This window comes from Scleropages formosus, chromosome 3 (genome assembly GCF_900964775.1).
Source record: "Scleropages formosus chromosome 3, fSclFor1.1, whole genome shotgun sequence".
In the NCBI taxonomy this organism is placed as follows: Eukaryota; Metazoa; Chordata; class Actinopteri; order Osteoglossiformes; family Osteoglossidae; genus Scleropages; species Scleropages formosus.
Genome location: NC_041808.1, coordinates 22,021,776 through 22,046,056, shown reverse-complemented (window position 1 = coordinate 22,046,056; position 24,281 = coordinate 22,021,776). Strand labels below are relative to the sequence as shown.

Genomic DNA, 24,281 nt, shown 5'->3' with positions numbered 1-24,281 from the left:
CACTGTACTTGTGCTGGACTGTTTTTAGCTAGAAATGAATACCAGATACAGACAGCATGATAAAGCATAGGAAATAAAATGTTATTTGAACCTCTCAACATGTGACTGGATGAATACTGTACTGCCTTAGTGTGAACTGTTCATTTGGACAGTGACTTTACAAAAAAAAAAAAAAAAAAGCATTTTATTTTAATGCTTGTCTGAGTAGGAAATGTAGTCTATTCTTAAATCACACACAGAGAGCACAATAATAATGCAACATTTAGTACTTTTATAGGTTATCTACAAACCTGTGAAATGTGATACTACGAAAGGCATCTTCCTAGCACCAGAATTGCTGAAATCAATGATCGATCACAAATGAAAGCAAGCTGGACAAACACATAAAGAAAATAAAATAGGTTATAGTAACGTGTGGTTCACTGTGAGGATTTCTAACATGCGACAGTGGGTAACATGTGACACATCCCGTTAATACTGACACTGAAGATTAACCCAGGATTAACATTGAGCATGGTGGCGTTTACCAGTGCTATAGACTACAGTTGTATTAACACCGGAATTTCCTACTTGCGTAAAACGCACAAAGTGCAGAAGTGAGGGACTCAGTAAGGTCTGACATTCACTTGACTGGAAAGGCATGGTGAAGACTTGGGCAGCGAAGGAAGTGAGGCTCTGATAGAAGTGAAGCGTTACAAGTCATGCAGGACCTCCAGAAGAGAGGCAATTGACCACGCCTGGGATTCACAGCTGAATGGACAGTGCTGCCCATTCGCATTGGTCAATTCCGGCAAACCTTTCCAGGGAGATCTGGAAGCAGAGAGTGAAACATGCACAATGCTTTCTGATTCTACTCTGGGCACATTTTATTAATGTAACAGGACTCTATTACTATGAACCATTATATTAACTTTTCACTAATGTCTAGTGTAACACAGAGAAAGACATGTTTAATTCCACTATTAATTCCATTTCAATCATTTGCAAGTTAAAAATTTTAGATTAAGGAACAAGGCACCTACGCACCTCTCCAGGTGTACATAATGTCGAGACAGGACATTCTTCACCAAGTAGACAGTCTTATCATAGGTGTCCTTCCCCATCTTCCGGGCAAAATAAAGCTTGGCACGCAGAAAGTAACCGACTGGCCAAAGCCATTCCTAAAAGAAAACAGTCAGTCCTCACAGTTGATTGCAAGCATTGTCAAGGTGCTCCACTGTGCATTGTGGCATCTGCCTACACAATCAACTTACAGGCCCTTGGTGGTAGTTGAAACCCCGGGCAACATTGTAGTTGTCATTGTCCAGGGCATTGTCATAGTCACCGCAGTACACCATGTCACTGCAATGGGGGAGTGAGGGGTACCAAAAAAAAAAAAAAAAAAAAAAAAAAAAAAGTTAACTGCTTCATCATAGCATTTCATCTGTTACTGCCTTGCTGACATCTATATACCGTATTTCCTTGATTCTAAGATACAGATCTTTTCCATTTTTAACTTCAAAATCAGGATGTGTCATCTTTTGCATCCTTAGAATTGCTGATGTAATCACATGTGTGTCACTTCATTACTTTATTTACTGTGTCAGCTGACTTGTCTATTTTTAGTACCAGATGTTGCATGTAACCTAAATTTAGCACAGAGAATGATATTTTGTGGGAAGAAACTGACAGGAATCGGGAGTTCTAAAGGGAATACTGATTCAGAAAGATGTGATTTTGAAGAAGGCTCACAAGCCAACAGAGAGGAAATCCACAAATAAACTGATGAGTTTTGTCCATTTATTTTTGCAGTTCATCTTTCTCCACTATTAGTTTTATTGGAAAAATTAATGCAATACAGAGCTTAAATAAAGTTTCACAATTTGCTTCATATGTTTGTTGAGGAGAGGGGGTGCGGTGGCGCAGTGGGTTGCACCACAGTCCTGCTCTCTGGTGGGTCTGGGGTTCGAGTCCCGCTTGGGGTGCCTTGCCACGGACTGGCGTCCCATCCTGGGTGTGTCCCCTCCCCCTCCGGCCTTATGCCCTGTGTTACCGGGTAGGTTCCGGTTCCCCGTGACCCCGTATGGGACAAGCGGTTCTGAAAATGTGTGTGTGTGTGTGTGTGTTGAGGTGTTGGTATTTTTCTGTTTTCACAAACATGCATCTCTAAAGCCAGGGAGCATCTTAGAATGGAGTAAATAAGGTAAATGGCTCAAACAGAAGTTTTGGGATATGAATGAGTACAGGAGGAAGATGTTGCTCCTCCAGTGCTCACTCATACCCATGGTATCCTGAGACTCTGTACTTGTCAAAACATAGCAAAAGAACTCCGATGTACGGTGGGATAAGGGATTTACTTACTCAGGGTCCAGAGTTTTCATACCGAGGGGCCCTAGCAGCTTCTTCTCCACAATCTCCAGAGCCTCCCACGCCTTCTCCACAGTGAAGAGCTCAGGGGCCTGGGGTGGACACCACACAGATAAGAGGTATGGCTACGCCGGCGTAGCCGTGAATCTAAATTATTAAAAACATGAGATTTGTCAACCTAAGGGACATCCTGGTTCAGGGGGATATTTATAAACAACCCTGTATGTACAGTATTCTATTCCAGACAGCAAGTTTAAGCTCTATAACTGCATTTACTGCAGCACTTACCGTGGTTGCCACGCAACACGAACAGAGTGAAGAAGGTAAAGGGAAAGATTACTGCGTAGCTACGTACGTGGTCTACATCTTGTGTTTTCCATGCCATGACCAGACATTTTAATATGGTGGGACAGGATGTGGGTGCTCTCTGCTTTATGAGTCGAACTAGTGAAGTTCCCAAGGAGCACTAGTGACAGGGAAACCCCTTTGTACAGCATGGTACATTAATTTATTTTAAACACAGAATCACTGAATGGACTTAATGAAGAGATATCTTTACACATTTTGTAACTCGGCATCAATAAATGCTGTTTTCTAAGCAATGCTTTTCACCAATGGCTCCTCTGCCTTTTCAGTTCTGTTTTATTACACATGCATATGTACATCTTTTTCAATCATTGCTACTTTCTGTTAACTCTGCACTCAAAAAAATATTTCACATTATCTGTTCTACCTTTGTGTGTCACTGATTCATAAACTTTACTATGTTTTTGGAATTCCACCACCTAAGCTTGTTATTGGTCTTTTGTTATTGAGTCAAGCATGCCTTTCAATAGTTCTGATAGTATCGGTCAAGTCAAAATGGCCATGCCATTTATTTGTCTCCTCAGAGATGGCTTTGGAATAGGCTTTCACTGGGAACAACTGGAAACTTACCACCACCATGGTGATGGGGAAGTTGGGCCTAAGCTGGTAGTCGCACCAGGGGCTGGAAGCCCCAAAGCTGTCCTTGTAAATCCCCCTCTTGTGCACCAGGTCTGCATGCTTCTCATTCGGGTCCATGGGGTCATGGGACACATAGAACATCTTCTCAAAGTTGTCCTGGATCTTTCTGTCCCAGTCCTCATATGTCACACTCAGCTGTGTGCCTGAGGAAGAGTCAATATCAGCTGTGCACTGATGAAAAGCAGCCATCCTATATATATATATATATATATATATATCCACTCAAGGCTCTGTTATCAGTGCTATTGTCAAGCTTTGTGCAGCAGGACTACTGTCATAATGTTACCTGGGCAGAGCTTACCGTCCCTGTGGATGGTCACCCCAGCATAGGGGTACAGCCCTTGCTTGTGGAGTTCCGCTAGCCAGCGGACAGCAGACTTGCTGAGGCCTACAATCTCCACTGCAGAGCCATCCCTAGAGCCACACAGAGCTGGGTCAGGAGTGCAGTTAGGGTTCTACGCTCCCACAGACATCACACATTTCCTTGCATTAACATGTTAATAGTGCACTCCAAATTAATGAATTCCTGCCTCGGTGTAGCTGGCATTCCTTTATTGCGGGCCCTGTCGCTCTCTCCCATTTTGTCCATCCACGTCCCACAGTTGAAACGATTTCCACCGTAAACAAAGCCTGTGTCAGGGTTAACTTTAGCCTGGATATTGAAGCCTGTAAGACATTTTCAAAGCAGAAAACCAGAATAAATGGATATACTTTATTGTATGGAAGACAGGTACAGAACACGTAGGAATCTGTGCCTCCGTCACCTTCATCCCTCATGTTCTGGTCTATCTGGGGACCAGCGTTACGCTCTCTGAACTCGATTCCTTGCATGTGACGCTGCATGGCCTCTTGAATGAAATCATGCAGAGGCTGATCCTGGAAGAATCCAAGACAGAAACGATCATACCGTGAAAGTATTTTGCCAAAAGACACAAGAGACACGGGCTTAGAACATACCATCACCCCGGCAGGTTGGGGCGAGGAGTCATCCGTAGGGTACATGCGGGACACAGGACATGTGAGAATGTCTGTGCCACTTGGCACAATGGTGCAGTAGTCCTGGATGCACTGAAGCCACCACCACACGGCATCGCGGCAGTTGAACCGCGCGCAGATGCCCTGACCTAGCAAGTTGGGAATCAGACCATGGCGGAGGGTTCCAGCAAACGCCAGTATGATGTTCCTGTGAGGCCCAAAAAAACACATTTTCACGTGCATTTCCAAGATCACAGTTATCACAGCCTAGTACAGATCAATTTTTCCCTCAGTTTTATGGTGCAGTACATGTCAATCACAGTTTACTGCTCTAAACAAGCAGTGTATAATTAGTCCCTAAAATAAAGCTATTTAAATGAGATTGTGTAGAGCTGACTCCAGGAGCCCACAGAACAGCAGTAAACCAAAAATTTAATTGACAGTTTTTGCCAAACTCATTCAACTTTCTCCCCGAGTTGGGTTTGAAGAGCCCTCTCTTGCATGAACAACAAACTCTGCAATTTACGTTTAATAATTTGATAGACACTTTTCTCAAAAGCAATGTAAGACGTTCATCATATAGTATTTAGTTAACACCTTTGTCCATGACTTACAGTGATAGATACACTGCTCCAAACTCTCTATAGTCACACATTTATACAGCAAAGAAAGACTACACACATATAAAGGGCAATTTAGAGTAATCAATGCCTCTGAAAGACGTCTTTGGACTGTCGGAGGAAACTGGGGCACCTGAAGGAAACCCCAAGCAAGCAGAGGGAGAACATCCAAACTACAAGGACAGAGCAAGGATCAAACCCATGTCAGCTTGCAAAGGTTGCAAGCTACAGTCATGTGAAAAAGAAAGTACACCCTCTTTGAATTCTATGACTTTACGTATCAGGACATAATAAAAAATTATCTGGTCCTTAGCAGGTCTTAATCAGGTAAACACAACCTCAGATGAACAACAACACATGACATATTTCACTGTGTCATGATTTATTTAACAAAAATAAAGCCAAAATGGAGAAGCCATGTGTGAAAAACTAAGTACACCCTTATTGCTTCCATAGGAATTAAGAGGGTAAGTAGCAGGCAGGTGCTGCTAATCAAATGCCCCTGATTAATTGATCATCAGCAAGTGTAAGCACCTCTATAAAAGCAGAAGTTTTGGCAGTTTGCTGGTCTGGAGCATTCAGGTGTGTGGTAACACAATGCCAAGGAAGAAAGACATCAGCAATGATCCATCTTAGAGAAGCAATTTTTGCTGCCACTCAATCTGGGAAAGGTTATAAAGCCATTTCCAAACAATTTAAAATCCATCATTCTACAGTGAGGAAGATTATTCACAAGTGGAAAACATTCAAGACAGTTGCCAATCTTCCCAGGAGTGGACATCCCAGCAAATTCACCCCAAGGCCAGACCGTGCAGCGCTCAGAGAAATTGCAAAAAAACCCAAGAGTTACATCTCAGACTCTACAGGCCTCAGTTAGCATGTTAAAGTTCATGACAGTACAATTAGAAAAAGACTGAACAAGTATGGTTTGATTGAAAGGGTTGCCAGGAGAAAGCCTCTTCTCTCTCAAAAGAACATAGCAGCACGGCTTAGGTTTGCAAAGTTGCATCTGAACAAACCACAAGATTTCTGGAACAATGTCCTTTGGACAGACGAGACCAAAGTGGAGATGTTTGGCCATAATGCACAGTGCCACGTTTGGTGAAAACCAAACACAGCACATCAGCACAAACACCTCATACCAACTGTTAAGCACGGTGGTGGAGGAGTGATGATTTGGGCTTGTTTTGCAGCCACAGGACCTGGGCACCTTGCAGTCATTGAGTTGACCATGAACTCCTCTGTATACCAAAGTATTCTGGAGTCAAATGTGAGGCCCTCTGTCCAACAGCTAAAGCTTGGCCGAAACTGGGTCATGCAACAAGACAATGATCCCAAGCACACCAGCAAATCTACAACAGAATGGCTGAAAGAGAAAAGAATGAAGGTGTTGCAATGGCCTAGTCAAAGTCCAGACCTCAACCCGATCGAAATGCTGTGGCGGGATCTTAAGAGAGCTGTGCATAAACGAATGCCTGCAAACCCTAATGAACTGAAGCAACGTTGTAAAGAAGTGTGGGCCAAAATTCCTCCGCAACGATGTGAGAGACTGATAAAGTCATACAGAAAACGATTACTTCAAGTTATTAGTGCTAAAGGTGGTTCTACAAGCTATTGAATCATAAGGTGTACTTAGTTTTTCCACATGGCTTCTTCATTTTGGCTTTATTTTTGTTAAATAAATCATGACACGGTGTTGTTCATCTGAGGTTGTATTTACCTGATTAAGACCTGCAAAGGACCAGATGATTTTTTATGTCCTGATACGTAAAACCACCGAATTCAAAGAGGGTGTACTTTCTTTTTCACATGACTGTATCTGCTGTACCTCTGTGCCATTGCTAGTTACTCTTTTTAAAATCAAGGCAGGACATCTGTACTTTAAAGAACTTCTAGGGCACTTGCACACACTGACCTTGCCTCCAGGTGCCGGCCAACCACGAGCATCAGGCCACGCAAAGCAATGAAGGTATCTCGCCCCCAGCAGCGGAAGATCCCGGACGAAAAATGAGGCAGGCCTAGAAGAGTTGGGAAGGAGTTTGGCAGTTAGCTACAGGTGAGGTTCTGGAGATACAAGAGTGTGTTGAGTTTATGTGGCTGGTATCTCGTGTGATGAGGCTGGCGTATAAGGTATTGGTGGTTGGGTCTAGAAGACCAACCTGCCGCTAGTGAGACGCAGCACTGTTCCTTCTCCTTGGTGACATTGTTCGGGCGGTATGGTACATCCTTCAGGGCAGGGGAAAGCGGTGGCAGCGCTGGGAAGCGGCCCACCCCACACATCTGCACGGAGCCCAGGGCCAGCAGCTTCACAAAGGTGGACCCATTCTGCACAAAACTAACCACCCAAGAGGCCTTCAGTCAGAAGATACACTTCTATTCTACCACATTGAATATCAGTTTAATAGAATTTAAAAAAAACATTTTATATCCTAGCTGCCTGTGTTTCATTAAAACACATCTAATTATCAGAAGTCATAACATAGGGTATCGTGATAAATAACTCGATCGTGTTTTGCAGTAGCAAAAATAGAAGAGTTAAATCCAACCTTGACATTTTCTTGAAAGTCACATCCAAAGCAGTGGTGTAAACGCCGACGAGGATAGCATCAAAATAGCATGGGATCAGATAGCGAGGGATATGCTTTAGGTAGCTGAACATGGCTTGAAACCACTTGCCAACCTAAAGGGAAAAATTATAAAAATCAATTTTCCAACTGGGATTTTTTAAGTGACAGACTTTAGTTTTTGTTTATAGGTTAATCATGAACAGGCAAATAACCACATTTTATGTTATTAATCTGCATGCTATTTGGCTTACAGGTCTAACATCTTCAGTAACACTAATGCTAGAACCAGAAACCTAATCATACTGAACTGTACTGAAGAAAAAATGTTAAATTGTATGACAAGTTTAATAATTAACACTGAAATTCAACAGCTGAATTTTGAGTTAATTTGGTCGGAAAAAACAGCATTCTCAGCCTCATTATAAATTCAACTTTGTATTGACAACACAAAATTTAAAAAAAAACACAACACAAAATTATCGGAACGCTTAAAACATAAGGTGAGTTCCAGACTGTAACAATCTTTACCTAATCTGAACATTTGAATATGAATTTTACCACACTGCTCTTGTCAGTTTGGAGTTTATTTTCAGAGCTGCAAACTGTCTTTAGCTAAATACCACCTCAGTGACAAAAGCCGAATGTGCAGCCCAGGTGCTGTGAGGCACCAGAGCTACCTGCTGTGCCACCAGAGCCCATGCTGTTTTTTTAGTATGGTTCAGGCAGGAGCAATACAGTCATTACATTTACATCACATTTACTTATTTAGCAGACACTTTTCTCCAAAGCAACTTCCAATGGATACCATGTAGTGTTTTCAGCCCACACACCTTATTCACCAAGGTGATTTACACTGCTAGATACACTATTTACAATGGGTCACTCATCCATCCATCAGTGGAACACACTCTCTTTCACTCACACACTATGGGGGAACTTGAACAGCATGTCTTTGAACTGTGGGAGGAAACCAGAGCACCCAGAGGACACCCACGCAGACTTGGGGAGAACATACAAACTCCACACAGACAGAACGGGAATCGATACAGACACGGGCTTATGATTTAAAGGTCAATGTGAAGAAACCCTGCTGTTTTACTGTTGAAAAGGGTACATAGGCTGAATTGCTCAATTAAACATGTCTTGGAAAATGAACAAATATCCCATAACAAGTTGCAGTAACAGTGATGTCGTATTGATTAAAATGTGTTTCAGTATCTGCCACAATGAGCTCCTTCTCCTCTCTCACCTCTGCCAGCACACCTCCACGGGAGACCAAACGGTTGCTCACATAGTCAATCATCCAGTCCCCTTGCCTCAGGTTGTCACAGAAAGGATGGCCCAAATCATTTTTCGGACGTACGTCTGCCAGTACTGACATGAAACCTTTGCGAACAAAGTTAAAGACAAACAGTGCATAGAAAAAGAATAACTACAAACTGTGAGACACTAAAAGCAACAACAGCACACCAGTAAAGATCCATACATTTCACTCGCTCAACACCTGAGAAAACTGAAGTATATGTGAAGATGCAGCACTCCTGTCCATTTTGTACCTTGAAGGCCACCATATTTCAAGGCCATCCAGGACGGAATGCTGTAGCATCCGCCACCATCCTCCTGCTCCTCAGCATCGCAGCGGAACAGCAGCACGTTCATGTCTGCCAGTGTCAGCTTGGACATAATCCTGGTGGAAGTGGAACATTATGGTGCGATTACAGATGATCATTGCAGATTCCAGAAGAGCAGAGCAATTGATGCAGATAAACTCGCAGCGTGACAGCAGGGCCCACACTTACGACGTCAGTGGCATCCTGAGTATGGCTGCTGCTTCATCATCTGCGGCGCTTCCTGACTCGTAGTGACGGCTGAACTGAATCAGGAGGTTTCGCAGCGCAGCCACTATTTCCTGGGCTTTCGGGTCGAGGCTCACCCTGCAAAAGGCGAAACGGAGGAAGTGGCTACCAAGGATGTGGATGGAATCAATGGGAACAGGTGATTCAGTAAGTGCCTGCATGATGTATGATAAGCCCTACACTGGCTTCAAGTGGGAGCTGTTAATTCATCATATCATAAGCTGAACACCACTAATCAACCAGAATAGCACTTTTTTAACTTCTCTTTTCTTCTGGAAAACTTCAAAATATTTATCCATTAATGACCAGAACCATATTCGAACCCACACCCGAATAGACACTGTGAGGCAGTAGTGCTGCTGTGGCACCATGGCACCCACTTCATGATAATTTTTTGTATCACAGAGCAGATTAATCCACCATAATGCAACTCCGTCTACTGTTGTACTGAAATACTTGGCACAAGCAGATCGGTGCTCATTTTTTTCCAAGGGTTATTTTTTCTGTTTTCATCTTTTTACCTGAACACGATCACGCTGCCTGGCGTCAGGTGCTCAAATGCAATCTCCTGCACAAACTCGCTGCGGCCCTTTGACGTCACCTTGGCCTGCTTTACGATCTTGCTCTCATTTAGCTTTAAGAAGAGAGAATTCGCATCACAGGATAACTAGCTGACATGTTGCAGTGACTGGAAGTGAAGCACATTTTCTCTGCTGATTTCTAGAGAAATTTTGTCAATTCAACTCCAGTGTTTCACTCCAGGCAGCAATCATTCAAATAATTAAACTGTCACCCTGACACATAGTGCCACATATCAGACCAAATGGTGGTTGCTGAAGAATGTTTACAATCCCTTTATGTTGCCTTCAAGCAAATGATACGGTGTCACTCACAAAAAGGCAGGATTAGAAGGACACTTCAAGTTTATGTGGACAAAGGCAGTTTCCAATAAAAGCAAAGACCCATGTTCTCTAGGGGGCACAAAGCACTCTCAAGACGGCTGGACACCTCACACATGCTGTTATGCTACCTGGATGTGCTCTTTAATCTCCACTGTGTATTCTGGCAAGCCATTAATGCTCTTCTCGTTCTTTTTGTAACGCCCAGCAGGCCTTTCAACAGTCCTGGCCTCCAGCACAATCTCCTCAATTTTACCTGCAAGAGGGAGAGTAGTTATTTTCCTGAGAGTTGCAATGTTGTCAAACAGAAGCAGAGTAAGATAAAGCCAGACAATCTAGTTCAACACATGGAATATACAAATGGGACTTGTCATGAAAACAAGCCCATATTCAAAAGTGCATAAGCTCTCAGTGTAAACCACCACAATGACGGTCCAGTGAAATTACATCTCTATGCCACCGCTAATTAAGGCCATGGAATAAAGTCTGCCTTCCTGGGCACAACTGGGAAGTACCTGGGATAAACATGGGTGGCACATCGTCACTGTAGTGGGAGGTCTTGGGGTTCCGGAACGCAGTGCGACACACAGCCACCACCGACTGATGCGTGCTAGGACAATGCCGAGTGACGGCAACAATGTCCTCATCCACCTGGTCTACGTACACCTACGGAGATGAAAAGATGTGTTAGACAGGAATGAGGCTGATCAACGCAACATAAACTTCTAAAATGGGGTAGAGGTTGTGCGACGGGATAGAGAACATTATACCGAAAAGAATCCGCAAAAGCACCAATTGTTCTCAGTTGGTCCCAGAACACACTAACTGCACACCTGGATGAAGCCCTTGGCTGCCAGTTCCTGGTGCAACCGGTTCAGCGCGAGCTTCCCAGCGATGATCCCACTCTGTAGGTTGACCTCCCCTGCCACCGCGGGTGTGGCCTGGGGGTTCCACTTGGAGTAAAGGCGCTCCTCAGTAACCACGGAGATCTGAAGGACACACAATGTATGGAAGTCAGTCAACAGTCTAACCTCTCCATGTTGGCCATTTAGCCACAGTTTGTATGTACATGTTTTCAACTTTTAAGCTTGGGCATTGAGGTTTTGTCAACTTTCCGAGACACCATGAATAGAGGATGATCACAGTAAACATAGAAAACTGGGTTGTACTGAGCACTTTGTGAGGAGAAAAAACATGCAACGCAAAACACTAAAAGCAAAGAGTGAACTAATGTTCCGTTGAGGCAGACAACATGGGATACGTGGAGCTGAGGAAAGGCTTCATTAGCAGAATTATATACTGTACTTACCTTTGATGAAATACAATACTGATTACTTTCTGTTGTCGTTAGTCATTTCACTGCTAGCACAGTAAGTTATTGTATGTACTGTATACAAAGCAACATGTAGCTTTACTACTTGTACCACTTGTTTTCGTTGATTCTGTGGCATCTGGAGCTTGGTGGAACCTACCTGGTGTGGGACAAACTCATCATAACCCCTGGTGCTTCCAGTGGCACAGCAAGCCATAGAAACAATGGCAGAGCTGGGCAAGGAGTCGTACGCTGAGCGCAGCTGTAAACAGACAACCACAGTTGGAATACACTTGATCTTCACCCTGTCATGATGCTAACTGTAACCATGCCATCAACTTTGAGATAACTGGCTCATATCTACTAAGGTCACTCATCCTTGAGGCGACAGCTACGAATGGGGTAAGGGTCATCTAGGGACGACTAACCTGAGGCAAATCTGGTTACATGTAAAAACGATTCAGACCTAGTCCCTAGGATACCATCAAAACTGAAGACTATAAATAATCCTACAGTACCTGTTGAAATAATGTTAGAATAATGAAAGAATATGATGGTAAATTACCTTCCAAGAACTTCCAGAGAATCACCATCTACTGTAGCGCTATTTTTCAGCTCCGTTCATACTCACCTGAATGGGGCACTCATTGTCATGGGTGACGTCCAGAAACATGGCATGAGCAATACCAGGCACCAGTGGTCGAAGGCTAGGCTGGACAAAGGCTCCAACAGGCTCTCCCCCAAAGCGGTACACTAGCCGTCCCTCCTCATGGCTGTCACCGGCACTCATGGCCTCTATGTAGATGGAAAAGTTTGGAGCAGAGTATCACCCCCTACATAGCCAGTACCACAAAGGGATGAGCTCAAACAACACAGAGCTATGGCATTCATCTATACAAGCTGATTACAGGTAAAAACATATTATCATGCATATTTTAGTAAATCAAAGCTTTTATTGAAGCAAAGTACTGTTCTCAGGACAAAGTACTGATCTCATAGTCCTCATGGGGACTGAAGAACTCTGCTACCTGCTGTGACAGGCAGACCGGAATTTAACAATCTGATGGACTGTTGGACATTTCTGGTTAATTCCTACCTCTGATTAGAGAGCTAATGCCCAGCCTAGTGACAAAGATATTGTCCAGATCCTCGCTTCCTGTGAACAGCTCGGCCACCACATACAGGTCAGGCCTCAGTGTACGGGCGGTGTCCAGCATGTACTGCAGTCACGCAAGTGGTTGGACCACAGGTATCCAGGAAGAGGGGGAGGGTGTTACAGAGTATGGGAATTAGGAGGAGGGAAAACCAGCCCAGGCAACAACACAGTATTAGAAAGAATGCAAAAAAGACCAGTGTTAAAAACAGAAGAAAGGCATGAACCAGAGAGAGAAGGAAAAGAACGTGTTCAAGTTTATACGTGAAGTAATAAATTGAGAAAATACAGTTTAAACAAACAAAAAAAGCACCAAAATGAAAACCATTAAGATTAGTGACAGTAAGTGCAGGGTCATCGGAGATTGTTAAGAAGTCATGAACAGACATCGGGGTTGAATCAAACACAGACAAACAGAAAGAAACAGACAAACACAGAGACAAAATTAAGTGCCATGCCTGAATGCTTCACTCCAAGCGTTTTTGCAGCCATTACAGTGCAGTACCTCGGATAAGACTGGTTATCCCCAGTCGGTTTACAAAGACATTGTCAATCAGCTCGCTGCCCGTAAAGAGCTCGGCTATCACATACAGATTGGGTCTGACTGCCCTGGCCGCAGCCAACATTTCCTATGGAGCACAACACAGGTCACGTGGGAAGGGACACTTAAACACCACCTTTGTATTCATTAATCAACACCTTTTTATATTCAAACCTAATGCATCAAGAATTTGAAACTTTAACGATGTTTGGAATGACGCATTATAATTACGAAAGTATGTATTCCTTTAACAGCAGATTACATTTAGGAATCGTTTTCCACACATCAGTTCACTTCAGTATACCTGACAGTACTGGACTGCCTGGGCGCTGCCACTTCAGTGACCATACCTCTGCCACGTGGAGTGGGGTGGAGTGACAGTTGTCCAGTCGCATGCCACTGAAGTGCTTAGCCGTGATCTCCGTGTACTTCTTCATGTGAGCCCAGAGGTAGGGGCAGTCCTCCGGCTTGTTGCCATAGCGTAGCTTCACACTGTCACCCCAGCATATCAGTTCTCTCCTCAGATAGACATTGGACCCTGGAATAGCAGGGACAAGGTCACATATTTTTGGTTTGTTCTGCATTTGATAAAGGGAAAGGGGTCTCCTATGAAAAGCTGGCCTAATGTTACCAGTAGCATTTAATGAATGATTTCAGCTCACAGGAAGATGAGAGTGACCACACAGATTATACATCTTAGAATCCAGAAAATCTCTGCGGGCTTTGCTGAACTGCAGATTTGAGCACAGCTGTGGACCTGGTTCTGCGAAGTTCCTCAGGGGGTCGTCGGCCATCACCCAGCCATTGTGTGCCAGGAAGTGGCACGCTTTGTCCGGTTGGTGCATCAGCTGTAGCTCCTGCTCCAGGGTGGTCTCATTAAAAGGGAACGTGAAATACCTGTTCCAATACAAATACCATTGAACCCACTGAAAACTGAAATAAATTAGCATGAGCAGGCAATGACTGCATTTACTCGAATATAACTCGCCCTCACGTATATCTCGCACCCTTAATTTTACTTTCTGAAAAAGAAATGAAAACGTTTTGCTTATACCTCGCACATGAAAAAAGAAGAGATACGAAATAAGAAAGAAACAGATAATGTTGTTACGGCAGTTTCAGATATTTCGGAATTTGGTTAAACATTTCAACAATCGTCAGAGTCGCGTGATCTTCTGTCAATACCGCAAACATATGCGTAACGGCCTACCATTGTTGTCCATTCCATGCTCACCTTTCAGATCACTTCTCATAAGTCATTCGCGAAGCATTGTTCGTAATGTATCTGAAGTCTTGTAAATTACTGTTAATTTTTGCTTGAAATATGTAGACACATTCAAATTAAAGTACTGGTTTTGAACTCAAAGTTATTGATTTTGCAGAAAAACATGGCAATCAAGCAGCAGGGCGTGAGTTTACAGTATCTCAGTTTAATGTGTGATATTGGCGTAAACAGAAACTTGCATTACAAAGCCCCAATAAGCCAAGAAAAGCATTGAGGACCTAAATGTGTAAAGTTTCCTGTACTGGACGACGAGATATTTGAATATGTGCTATGTTTGTGTAAAGAGCAATAATGAAACCGTTTGTTTTAATTTAATTACAGAAGCACTGTCGCTAAAGATTCAAATATATCTTGTGATGAAAGTGAGTGGCTGATCATGTAAATAACGTTGATAATTAAAATTTAAATTCAATCATTTTTATAAGTAATGTGAGTAATTATAAATTATTATGCATACCGAGGATTTAATTATAAACGTCAATTTAATTTTTTCCTGAAAAACTTTAGTTTCCGAAAATTCCCGCATATATCTCGCACCATGATTTTTTATTTGAATTTTGGGAAAGAAAGTGCGAGTTATATTCCAGTACATGCGATACTATAAAACTAATCTGACTGAGTAATGTTAGCATGTGGTGCAATCCACAAATTTCCACAAAGCGCACTCTGATTCAAAATATCTATTCTTTGATTAATGCAGCATACCCATCCTTCTTGGTCCCGTTTCAATAACTTTGTGGGTCAAGTCTAGGATGTGTAAATTCCGTGTATCTAATTATAGATGTTCATAAAACAGCGTAAAAAATGTAAGAAATTGTCAAAACAGAACTGACTAACTTTTTAAACATTTATTTAGAATTAATATATTTCGTCTTATCTAAAATACAGAGTATGGACCATTTAAACACATTAACATAAATACGTACCTTGTTACCAAAGGATGTTTCTTTGTAACAGGACCCAGCTTGGGACCATGGTCAGCAAGCCGTTCATAAACTACATTTCCCACAATGCAGTTTGCAGCCTGGGTAGAAGCATGGATGGTAAATACTTGAAGTGCAAATACTTACAGATGGGCAAATACTGAGACGTTCATCAGAAGGTTACCTGTTCCTGATGATATTGCATGTCCTTGTACCGTTCTTCATTTATTTCCTGAAGTCTGTTTCGAAACCAGTTGCAACATTCCTCAACAGCAGAAGGGCTGTTTCTGAGAAATATTACAAAAATAAGAATAGAAACCAGTGGAATGCTAGTGTTAACCCATGTTGTGCTTCAAAATTGCCATTCCGATGCTATTAACCATGACTGACCACGGTGACATGTCGGGACAACCCACATTTTTTTCCACCTTCTTGTATCTGCTGAGGAGAGAACCAGATGACACTGGTACTCACCCATGTGGAATAAAAAGTGCTAGAGCTGAGTTCATGTCCACTGTGTTCCCATAGCGCCTGTAATTAGGGTCTTGGATGATCCTCAGCTGTTTGCCTTTCAATTTACTTTTATCTACTTTGCTGCCTGCAGAAAAGGGCATTAGAAGTTTTAAAGACCATTTATTAGTGAAAACTTGTTCAACACATATACAAAGTGAGAGTAAAGAAGCCTTTTCACTTTTTTGCCATTCAGCATAAAAGCAATCAGGCAGGTTCATTAACTTCTAAACCGTGACTAAGAGACAGGAATATCCAATGTACTGGTTCCTACCGCTCTGAAGAAGAGTCCGAAATTGGGCTACAGCTTTCTCCACATCGACCTGAAAGAACTCCCACAGTTTGATCCTGGGAAAAACATCCTGCCAAAGGACACTTCTGATGGCCTGAGAAGGAAAGAGACACAAGGTTCACTGGAAAAGGTGACGGGCCTGGCTGAACCCACTGGCAGGCTCCTGTGACGACAACTCACATTCAAGTGCCGATCACTCTGTATGAGCGCAGGAAGACCCCTGTCAACATATTTGTCTTCAGCCAGGTCACAGGTCAGGTGCCAGATGGCCCGGTCCAGCACCCAGGCAGGCTTCAGGTGAGGAGAGTTGACCAGGTTGTAACCACACTCCGGATGCTCCCGAATCCACTTACTGTTGGCCGCTAAGCAGGAGAGAGAAGAAACAGTTGGAAGAGAAGTAAAAGAGTGTAACACAACATACATTTACATGTAATACCATATAGACAACATAGTAACCGATCAAACTGGCCTGATCCTTAACACGATGCATTTCAGTGGCTTCACTGGACTTCTGTAGCAAACACCGCTCCTTTTCCAGTCTAGCATTCAAAGACGACCAATGCACCACTTGAAAATGTAATCATCATCCTTTGAGCAACTTTCACAATAGGTCAATAAATATGAGAGCACTAACACACACACACACATTCCTGACAGCACAACTGCCATTCCCGGTTATGAGTTGAAGCAGTCATTCAACACAACAACAAAATAAACATGGAATAAACACTCATTGGCACATAAAACAAAATGATAAAAACACAAATTTAATTAACAGAAACTTACTAATGCTTAATGTAAAGCAACATGGGCAACAACACCCTCTCATGTCAATAGTCTGAAACAATCACTACCATCACTGAATGTCAATCTAATATCACAGCTGAAAGAGCAGATGCTTTTCTCCAAAGCCACTTAAAATAATTAATAGCTTCATGTTGTAACAATTAAAATAACAACCAATCCAGGTCACTTTTAGTGTATTAATTCAGAGTAAAGTACCTTGCTCAAGGGTACTATACCAGGAGGTGGGACACTACCCTGGGTCCTTTGAGTCCTTACAGAATTAAATGATAAATGTGTCACTATTAAATCACGCACTTAAAGCTTTGTGATAGGCCAGGTTCTTTCAGGGAGCAGGGCAGACTCAAGGTGCATACAAATCTTAGTTTTATTCTTGCCATTTACACAAACAGTCACTGGTGAGGATAACAATGAGGGACTGGACACAGGGAAGGTTTGGGAAGCAGATTCTTGCTGGGAGGGACATGTGTTCTGGGCTCCTTCGTGGGGTTGTAAGCCTTTCTACGTCAGGGAAGGTTTACACACATCTGCAGCTATGTCTTTTTCTCCTAAGGTAATGCACAAATTGTATTTTCTGTGAGATGTACGTCGCTTTGAAAAAAAAATAGTCCGCTAAATGAATAAATGTAAATGTACATGTTTAAATAAAGCGGTATGGTGACACTGTCCATCCTCCCATCGTACTGCTGCAACCACATGCACACTGCAAAATTCATATAAACAGCTTTCATAACATGAATACCGTTACACACACGTCCATACAGCTTGCAGTGAAACAAAGATAATCTGGAGTCAAACATTTATTTGTAATGCTGCACAGAGCCTCGCTGTCACACATAACAGACCATATGAGACACGTCTTTCCATCTGGGAACCAAACTTTTTTTTTGCTTAAAAAATAACGTTCATTTGATCCCCTCACACTGAGAACTAGCCTGATGGGGTAATTTCACAGAATCATGTCATAAATACATCATTGTCAGGCTATATGTGGAACTGTGCTTCAGCCTAGGTTCTGGGATGATACCAGAACCTGATATCTAAGCTATAGAGAGCTGTGGATTTCACTGGTTGTGTGACCTTTAGAACATTAAGTATAGATCAGAAATAATGTGGGTGTGGACTTCTGCTCACTAAAGGTGAAATACAGTCCAGCAGTGGCCTTGCTTGGTTTCATATTCTTAATTTCAACGGAAACTAGGATCCAACTGCGTGAAGGAAACTGGATCACATGACATTTCAGACAGGCTGACCTTTAGAATGCTCGGCATGAATACTCAGCTGGATGGATAATGAACGGCTTCAAAACAGCCTCTTTCAAACTGTGACTATAATCACTGGCAGCATTTGGATGTTTAGTAATGTATGTAGGAAAGAGGGCAAAATTCACCTTCTAGTCAGTGCACCCATTTATCAGTCGTGCCATAGCTGTGTAAAACCCCTCTGCGACAGGTGGACCCCACACCCTCCTGTTCTCTGTGTGAAAGGCACTGCAACTGCAAGAGCTTAGATGTTTCAGAGTCCTCAGCTGGGTATAGCAGTTATTTTTAACACAGTTGTCATACTCCACTGTTTCAAAATTCACCATCAAAGCAATTAATGGGAAACTCACTCATTCACTCACTGACTATCCTGAACTGCTTGTTGTACTGCAGTGTCGCTGTGGTCAGGAGCCTATCCCAGAAGTACAGGGAGCTGCACTAGTCAGGGTTCAGCACAAATAGGATGGCAGTCCATCAAAGCAGACTACAAAACTGACACTGGTAATATACCAGCTCTCAGACACTGGTTCACATGAACTGGAGGAGTGCTGCCATACATGTACAATATTTTACCAAAACAGGTTTTCCCTCCAAATGTATTATAATGAACTTTTGCTTAGTAAAGGCAAACTTAAAATATTTAAATTTCTTTGGGACGTAAAGGCTGAAGGGCCACAGAAACAGCAGTGGGACATGATAGTTTGACCTCATCTCTAACGGGAAAATGTGTTGGGATTTTCAAAGGCACACATACCGGTGTGATTGTAGACCACATCAGTGATGCACAGCATTTCCCACTCTTTCTTTAGCTTCTCCACCAAGTTTCCAACCTCGGTCCATGTGTACTTCTTCCTCGAGGGAGAGAAGTCCGGATTTAGCTCTAGCTGGTCAGCCAGAGAATAGCAGGATCGGGACAGGCCCAGTGTTTGCAGGGGTGTGAAATGGATCATGTTGTATCCTATAAAAATCAAAAACTCATTCAAGAACTCTGTATGTAGCTCAAGAAATAGCACCTCTGTGCAGAAAATTTTATATAAACATGCTTTGATCATCTCTTAGCCAAAATGCCTGGAAAGGGCTGAAAAACTGAAGCTGTTATGAAGTCACTTTGTCAATGACAGTTTGTTGAGGGCCAGCTGCCCCTTACCAGATTCCTTGGCCACACGCAGCCTGTCCAGCCACTCATCCAGGGGCCCAAGACACTTGGCCAGGTAGGTCTGAATAGCGATGCAGTCCAGAGGGAGGATGTGATTATCAACTCCCACACGCAGGACAGGGTTGACCACAATGTAGCCACCGCCATTTTTTTCTTCATTCCTGGAAATATAGAACTGTGTTAGGCATCGTCCTCTAGGTCTTACTCAGTGTCTGACATTTTAGTCTTGGTTTAAATTCACCATGAGATATATAAAATGAAATACGTAAGAGGGGATGCTGTATTAAACATTTGGACAGATAAGAACTTTATACTTTTGAGGTGCTGTGTTTCAGAAAATTCTATGACATAAAATGATAACAGAAATGCAGAACATTAAAAAAAACATAGTATATATGTGAGTGGCAAAGTCTCACCCATAGCCAAAATAATATTGATATGACCCGGCAATCTGGAGATCAAGCGCACAAAACTTATCAGAATCATCCTCCTTTCCCGTGGGGTTGACCCATGTTAGAGCTTGGAACTTGTGCCGGTCAAATATCTCTCCCTGAACTGGGTAGTTGGTATAAACCGTTACATTCTTCCCCTGTAGAGTTGCACCCAGGCGGAACTGGAGCTCAAAGCCTTGCAAAGGGAAGTGGGGGGGAGACAACTGAACTGATTTTCAATTACAAACAATAAAAAAAAACAGTTAATTTTTCCGAAGCACATTTTTACATTAATATATTGAGCTGACACTTCTACCCAAGGCACATTACAGTATTGCACACTCCATACTGAGGTGCTTTCAATAATTTACCCAATTATACTGTTTTTCATGGAGAAATAAGAATTCGTGCCTTTCTCAAGCGTGCAGCACTGGGGCCAGGGGATCAACCCCCATGGGTCCTTCCAGCAGTAAGATGAATAATAGCAGCTACATGGCTCTAACTGCTATACCACCATCTGCCCTTGACAACTGTACATAAGGGTAACGTTCGCTCCACAACACAAACTATTGAAAAGAGACAAATGAAGAATATGCAAACTAGCTCAGCGTAAAAAAATAATATTTTAAAGAAAACTGTCATTGAGAATGAAAACCAACATGAATATTCACTACAGTTGAAACTGAGCATTAAATATGGAAATTTCCTGTGATCTTCTCCTCCAACTTCTTTTATCGTTACTAAAAACACACCCCAAAGACCATTTGCCTCTACATAGGTTTTGGCAACACACAAATGTTAAACTATCTATAAATAGCAGCAGCTACATACTAGTTTGCAGGCCTGATATTTAAACCGTGCTTTAAATGTCACGGAGGACAGTTGTCTGCAGCATTAAGTGTATGATTCCAATACCTTGGTCAAGTCGAAACAAAGCTCGTTCCAGCTTCTCCATGTCATTGAGGATCAGGACTCTGACCTGCTTATTGTGGAGCATCTTGACGGTCCTTACTGCAGAGAGATTTCACCCGTACAGCTACTGGCCACCTGCGATGGAAGACGGACCTTCACTGGAACAGGTTCGCAGGAACTGTTAACGCACAGAGAGCTGACAAGCTACAAACTTACATGCCTCAGGGCAGGCGTTTCCTCACCGATCTCACAATATTAAAACATCTACAACTGGTAACTCCACGCCGCGGTTAAGACTTGGAGCTGTGGGACAGTGGCGCTGTGTGCGATCCTGCACCGAAGACCCCTAAAGGAGCAGGCTGTCAGCAGACAGCCAGCAGCATCCTGCACACTAAAAATAACCTATCCAACACTAATACCTGTAACACAATATACTGGAGCCCGTTAATGCTTTTTATCACTTTCTGCTAAGAGCGCGCGCACACACACACACACACACGGCAAAACAGTATGCAAAAGCCCCCACTACTAATTACCATGGCAAAATCATTTTTTTCTTGTATTACAAAAAATTCAACAGGTATGGGCCTCAAAGGCTGCAATGACTTAATTAAATGACATTAAATCCAGAAAGAATAGATATCATTTACATTTATTCACTTAGCAGACACTTTTCTTTTACAACAGATACTATGTAGTGTTACCAGAACACACACCTTATTCACCAAGGTGACTAACACTGCTAGATACACTACTTACACTGGGTCACTCATGCATACATCAGACTAGTGAAACACTCTCTCTGTGACACTCACACACTATGTTAAATATTTCTGCATATTTTATTTTTGCATATTATTTTGCATTTATGCATATTAAAATAAAAGTAAAAAGAAAAGAAATCGACATGCAGATGCCTCTCAGAGACTGCAGATTAAGACACTTCTCACACTCACACACACACACACACACACACACACACACACACACACACACACACACAGGCGCGCGCACGCGCACCCACGAGCGACCCCTTCCTCTCACCACAGAAAGTTCACTCAACAGCCATTTCCATCCAAGTGAGTAACCCTGACACAAGGTCACACACTCTGGGGAATGTGACACACCTCCGGCTCACTGCAGCGTTATCCCAAGAGCTGCTTTAGGGAGCAGCGACCGTCTTTTTGTTTGTAACTTACAGCCGATCATTAACCTGTCATTGATCGAACAGGCCTGACCTTCGTCCCAGCTCACCTAGCTCTGCGGACAGGGGAATTTCATTTTTCTACAAAGCATTCATTGTGTCCGTCAACAAATACCTACGGCGAAACACCAACAATACGCCAGGAAATGTGTAGGAGAGGGATTAACTTGTCACCTCGTTCTTTCTTCCTTAGCCTGGATGGCGTCCGGCCGCCTGTCAGCGCAGGGGGCGTATCCTCACTCGAGCCTTACCCTCGCTGCCGTACCTCTACGAGTATTTGTGCAAGCAAAAACCTAACCGCAGGGTTGGACGCGTCGCGACTACGTCATTACGCTATCTTTCATGAAACGTGCTCTAATGTAAACAATGCATAATACATTTCGACGGCAAGGTGCCGCACGAAGTAGCGCTGGTCCCTAACATTCCTTAGTAATATCACTTTTCCTCCTGGATTCTGTGAAGGGAAGGGAAGAGTTTAGTAATTCATTTCTGAATGTTTTCTTATTGGAAAAAGTTACAGTAGAACAATGAATGAACCACATGAAAACATGATTTGCTGGTGGGGGTGCATCTAGCTGGACGGAATGCCAGTCCATCGCAGGGTAGCCCCCCCCCCCCACACACACACACACACACACACACACACACACAACAGTCCTTTTAGCATCGCCTATTCACCTGAACTGCAGGTCTTCATGTACCTTGTTATGTGAAATAGCCTATTAGTTAGTGTTTGCTGGTGTGACTGCAACATTAGTTACAGCGTTTCATTGTTCTGGTGCCAGTACTACTAGGGTCGGTCTGCATCGTGTCAGTCTGCAGCTGAAAGTGAGTCCCACTGGTAGCACAGGTGTGCTTAACTTTTCTTGGATCTGCATTTGTGCTTTAGTTCATGGGCAATTATTTTTGTTCCCATATCCATAAAGGGAGGAGTGAAGGAGCAGATTTTATTGCCTGGGATGTAGATTTTATGCCAAGATTGGAGAGCAAACACTTCTTGAGTAGCTCTGTATCAGGATTAAGAGCATTCGATTAGCTCAGTGATGGAATCTGTTTGGTCTGTCAGTTTATTCCTCCGAGCGTTAATCATATGAGCTGTACATAATATTTTCTCGCTTCTCAAGAAGTTGAGTCTCTCTATAGGTCACACTCTGTGGAACAAGGAAAATCTGATGTTTAATGATACAGGATTGTGAACAGAGATAACAGTGGCCAGTTGGTAGATTCTACAGCTGTTATTAGCTTATGGTCAATAAAAAAGTAATCAGTACTAGAGAATTATTGGTGTCCTGGTGGAAGGGAAAAGAGCACCTTGACATTCAGGCTGAAGTACTGCTATGGATCAGTGATACCATTCTCTGTCATAAATTTCTTTTAAAAAAAAAGCCTTGGACAAAGCTGAAAGTGATTCTTTGTACATGAGTGATCAAATTGGGGGTCAGTGACATAAATTAGGATGTACTCCGAGAATCAACAGAAACACCTTGGTGAATAAGGTGTGTGGGCTAGTAACACTACATAGTATCCATTGTAAGTCGCTTTGGAGAAAAGTGTCTGCTAAGTGAATAAATGTAAATGTAATGTAATGAATCAGGTGATGAGTGAATGTTGACGAGAGAGGGCAGAAGCTTATTTGCCAGTTATTTCCAAGTAGGGGCATAGACATTAACTAGCAGCACCGGAACTTAATTCCTCTAACAATAACCTGTAGCAATCTGCCTCTGGGATCAGAGAAAGTTTCAGTGGGGTTAAAATTTAAACTTTTATGATTGAAAATAAGAAGCCCTCTGGCACTGGTGCTGAAGTTACAGGAAAGATTTGGCAGCCCAGGAGGGTTTAAACTTATTCTGGTACTTAGGACAAAGGTGAGTCTCTATGTTATATATGCATCAAGCTGTTTAAGATCAGACAGCTGGTGACTTCATAACTGAGCTATTAAGACCCTTCCAGGATATAAACTTGACTATTGTGCTCCTGTCCACACCTGTATTAAAAGATTGTATAGAACCTTTTGGAAAACAAAAAGTCCTCTTTAAAAAAAAAAACAGTTGTTGATGTCTAGCCCAAACTTCACCGAGGAGCTACCAAGACAAAAAAGCAAGGCCATTTGTTCAACATTCTAAGTTCCTTTAGATTAAGGTCTCAGCTAAATAATGACTATGAAAATGGCTCTGGCCTTTAATTTTAGAATATGTGATCTCAGTACCATTTGAACTGCTACCCTGAAA

The 24,281-nt window shown here is 42.7% G+C and overlaps 1 protein-coding gene across 6 annotated transcripts; it reads right to left on the bottom strand.

The window, feature by feature from the left end:
* Positions 1–251: 251 nt before the first annotated feature.
* On the bottom strand, positions 252–22,307 carry agla (amylo-alpha-1, 6-glucosidase, 4-alpha-glucanotransferase a). Of its 6 annotated transcripts, none has more exons than XM_018753612.2 (34): positions 22,228–22,307; positions 20,853–20,984; positions 19,923–20,133; positions 19,498–19,667; positions 19,105–19,308; positions 16,465–16,646; positions 16,267–16,378; positions 15,957–16,080; positions 15,667–15,769; positions 15,486–15,583; positions 14,032–14,171; positions 13,625–13,812; positions 13,239–13,362; positions 12,212–12,375; positions 11,741–11,842; positions 11,102–11,257; positions 10,784–10,934; positions 10,400–10,524; positions 9,891–10,003; positions 9,313–9,447; positions 9,070–9,200; positions 8,763–8,899; positions 7,493–7,626; positions 7,106–7,281; positions 6,862–6,964; positions 4,309–4,534; positions 4,116–4,227; positions 3,882–4,017; positions 3,653–3,765; positions 3,283–3,494; positions 2,341–2,438; positions 1,254–1,341; positions 1,027–1,160; positions 252–810 (listed from the first exon to the last, which is right to left on the bottom strand). In XM_018753612.2, exons 2-34 carry the CDS (start codon positions 20,932–20,934, stop codon positions 693–695), a joined length of 4,602 nt encoding a protein of 1,533 aa, XP_018609128.1. In that variant the 5' UTR covers positions 20,935–20,984; positions 22,228–22,307; the 3' UTR covers positions 252–692. The 6 variants fall into 6 exon arrangements, with proteins under 6 accessions (XP_018609128.1, XP_018609131.1, XP_018609127.1 ...); XM_018753615.2 differs by lacking the exon at positions 22,228–22,307 and adding an exon at positions 22,173–22,194; XM_018753611.2 differs by lacking the exon at positions 22,228–22,307 and adding an exon at positions 21,066–21,212.
* Between the last annotated feature and the right edge of the window lie 1,974 nt (positions 22,308–24,281).

Excerpts from the sequence above, each read along its gene's own strand:
- agla (XM_018753612.2), bottom strand. The coding sequence starts at position 20,934 with ATGCTCCACAATAAGCAGGTCAGAGTCCTGATCCTCAATGACATGGAG. Across the intron at positions 15,584-15,666 it reads TGCAATATCATCAGGAACAG|GCTGCAAACTGCATTGTGGG; the intron begins GTAACCTTCTGA and ends GCTTCTACCCAG. Across the intron at positions 14,172-15,485 it reads AAACATCCTTTGGTAACAAG|GTATTTCACGTTCCCTTTTA; the intron begins GTACGTATTTAT and ends GTATTGGAACAG.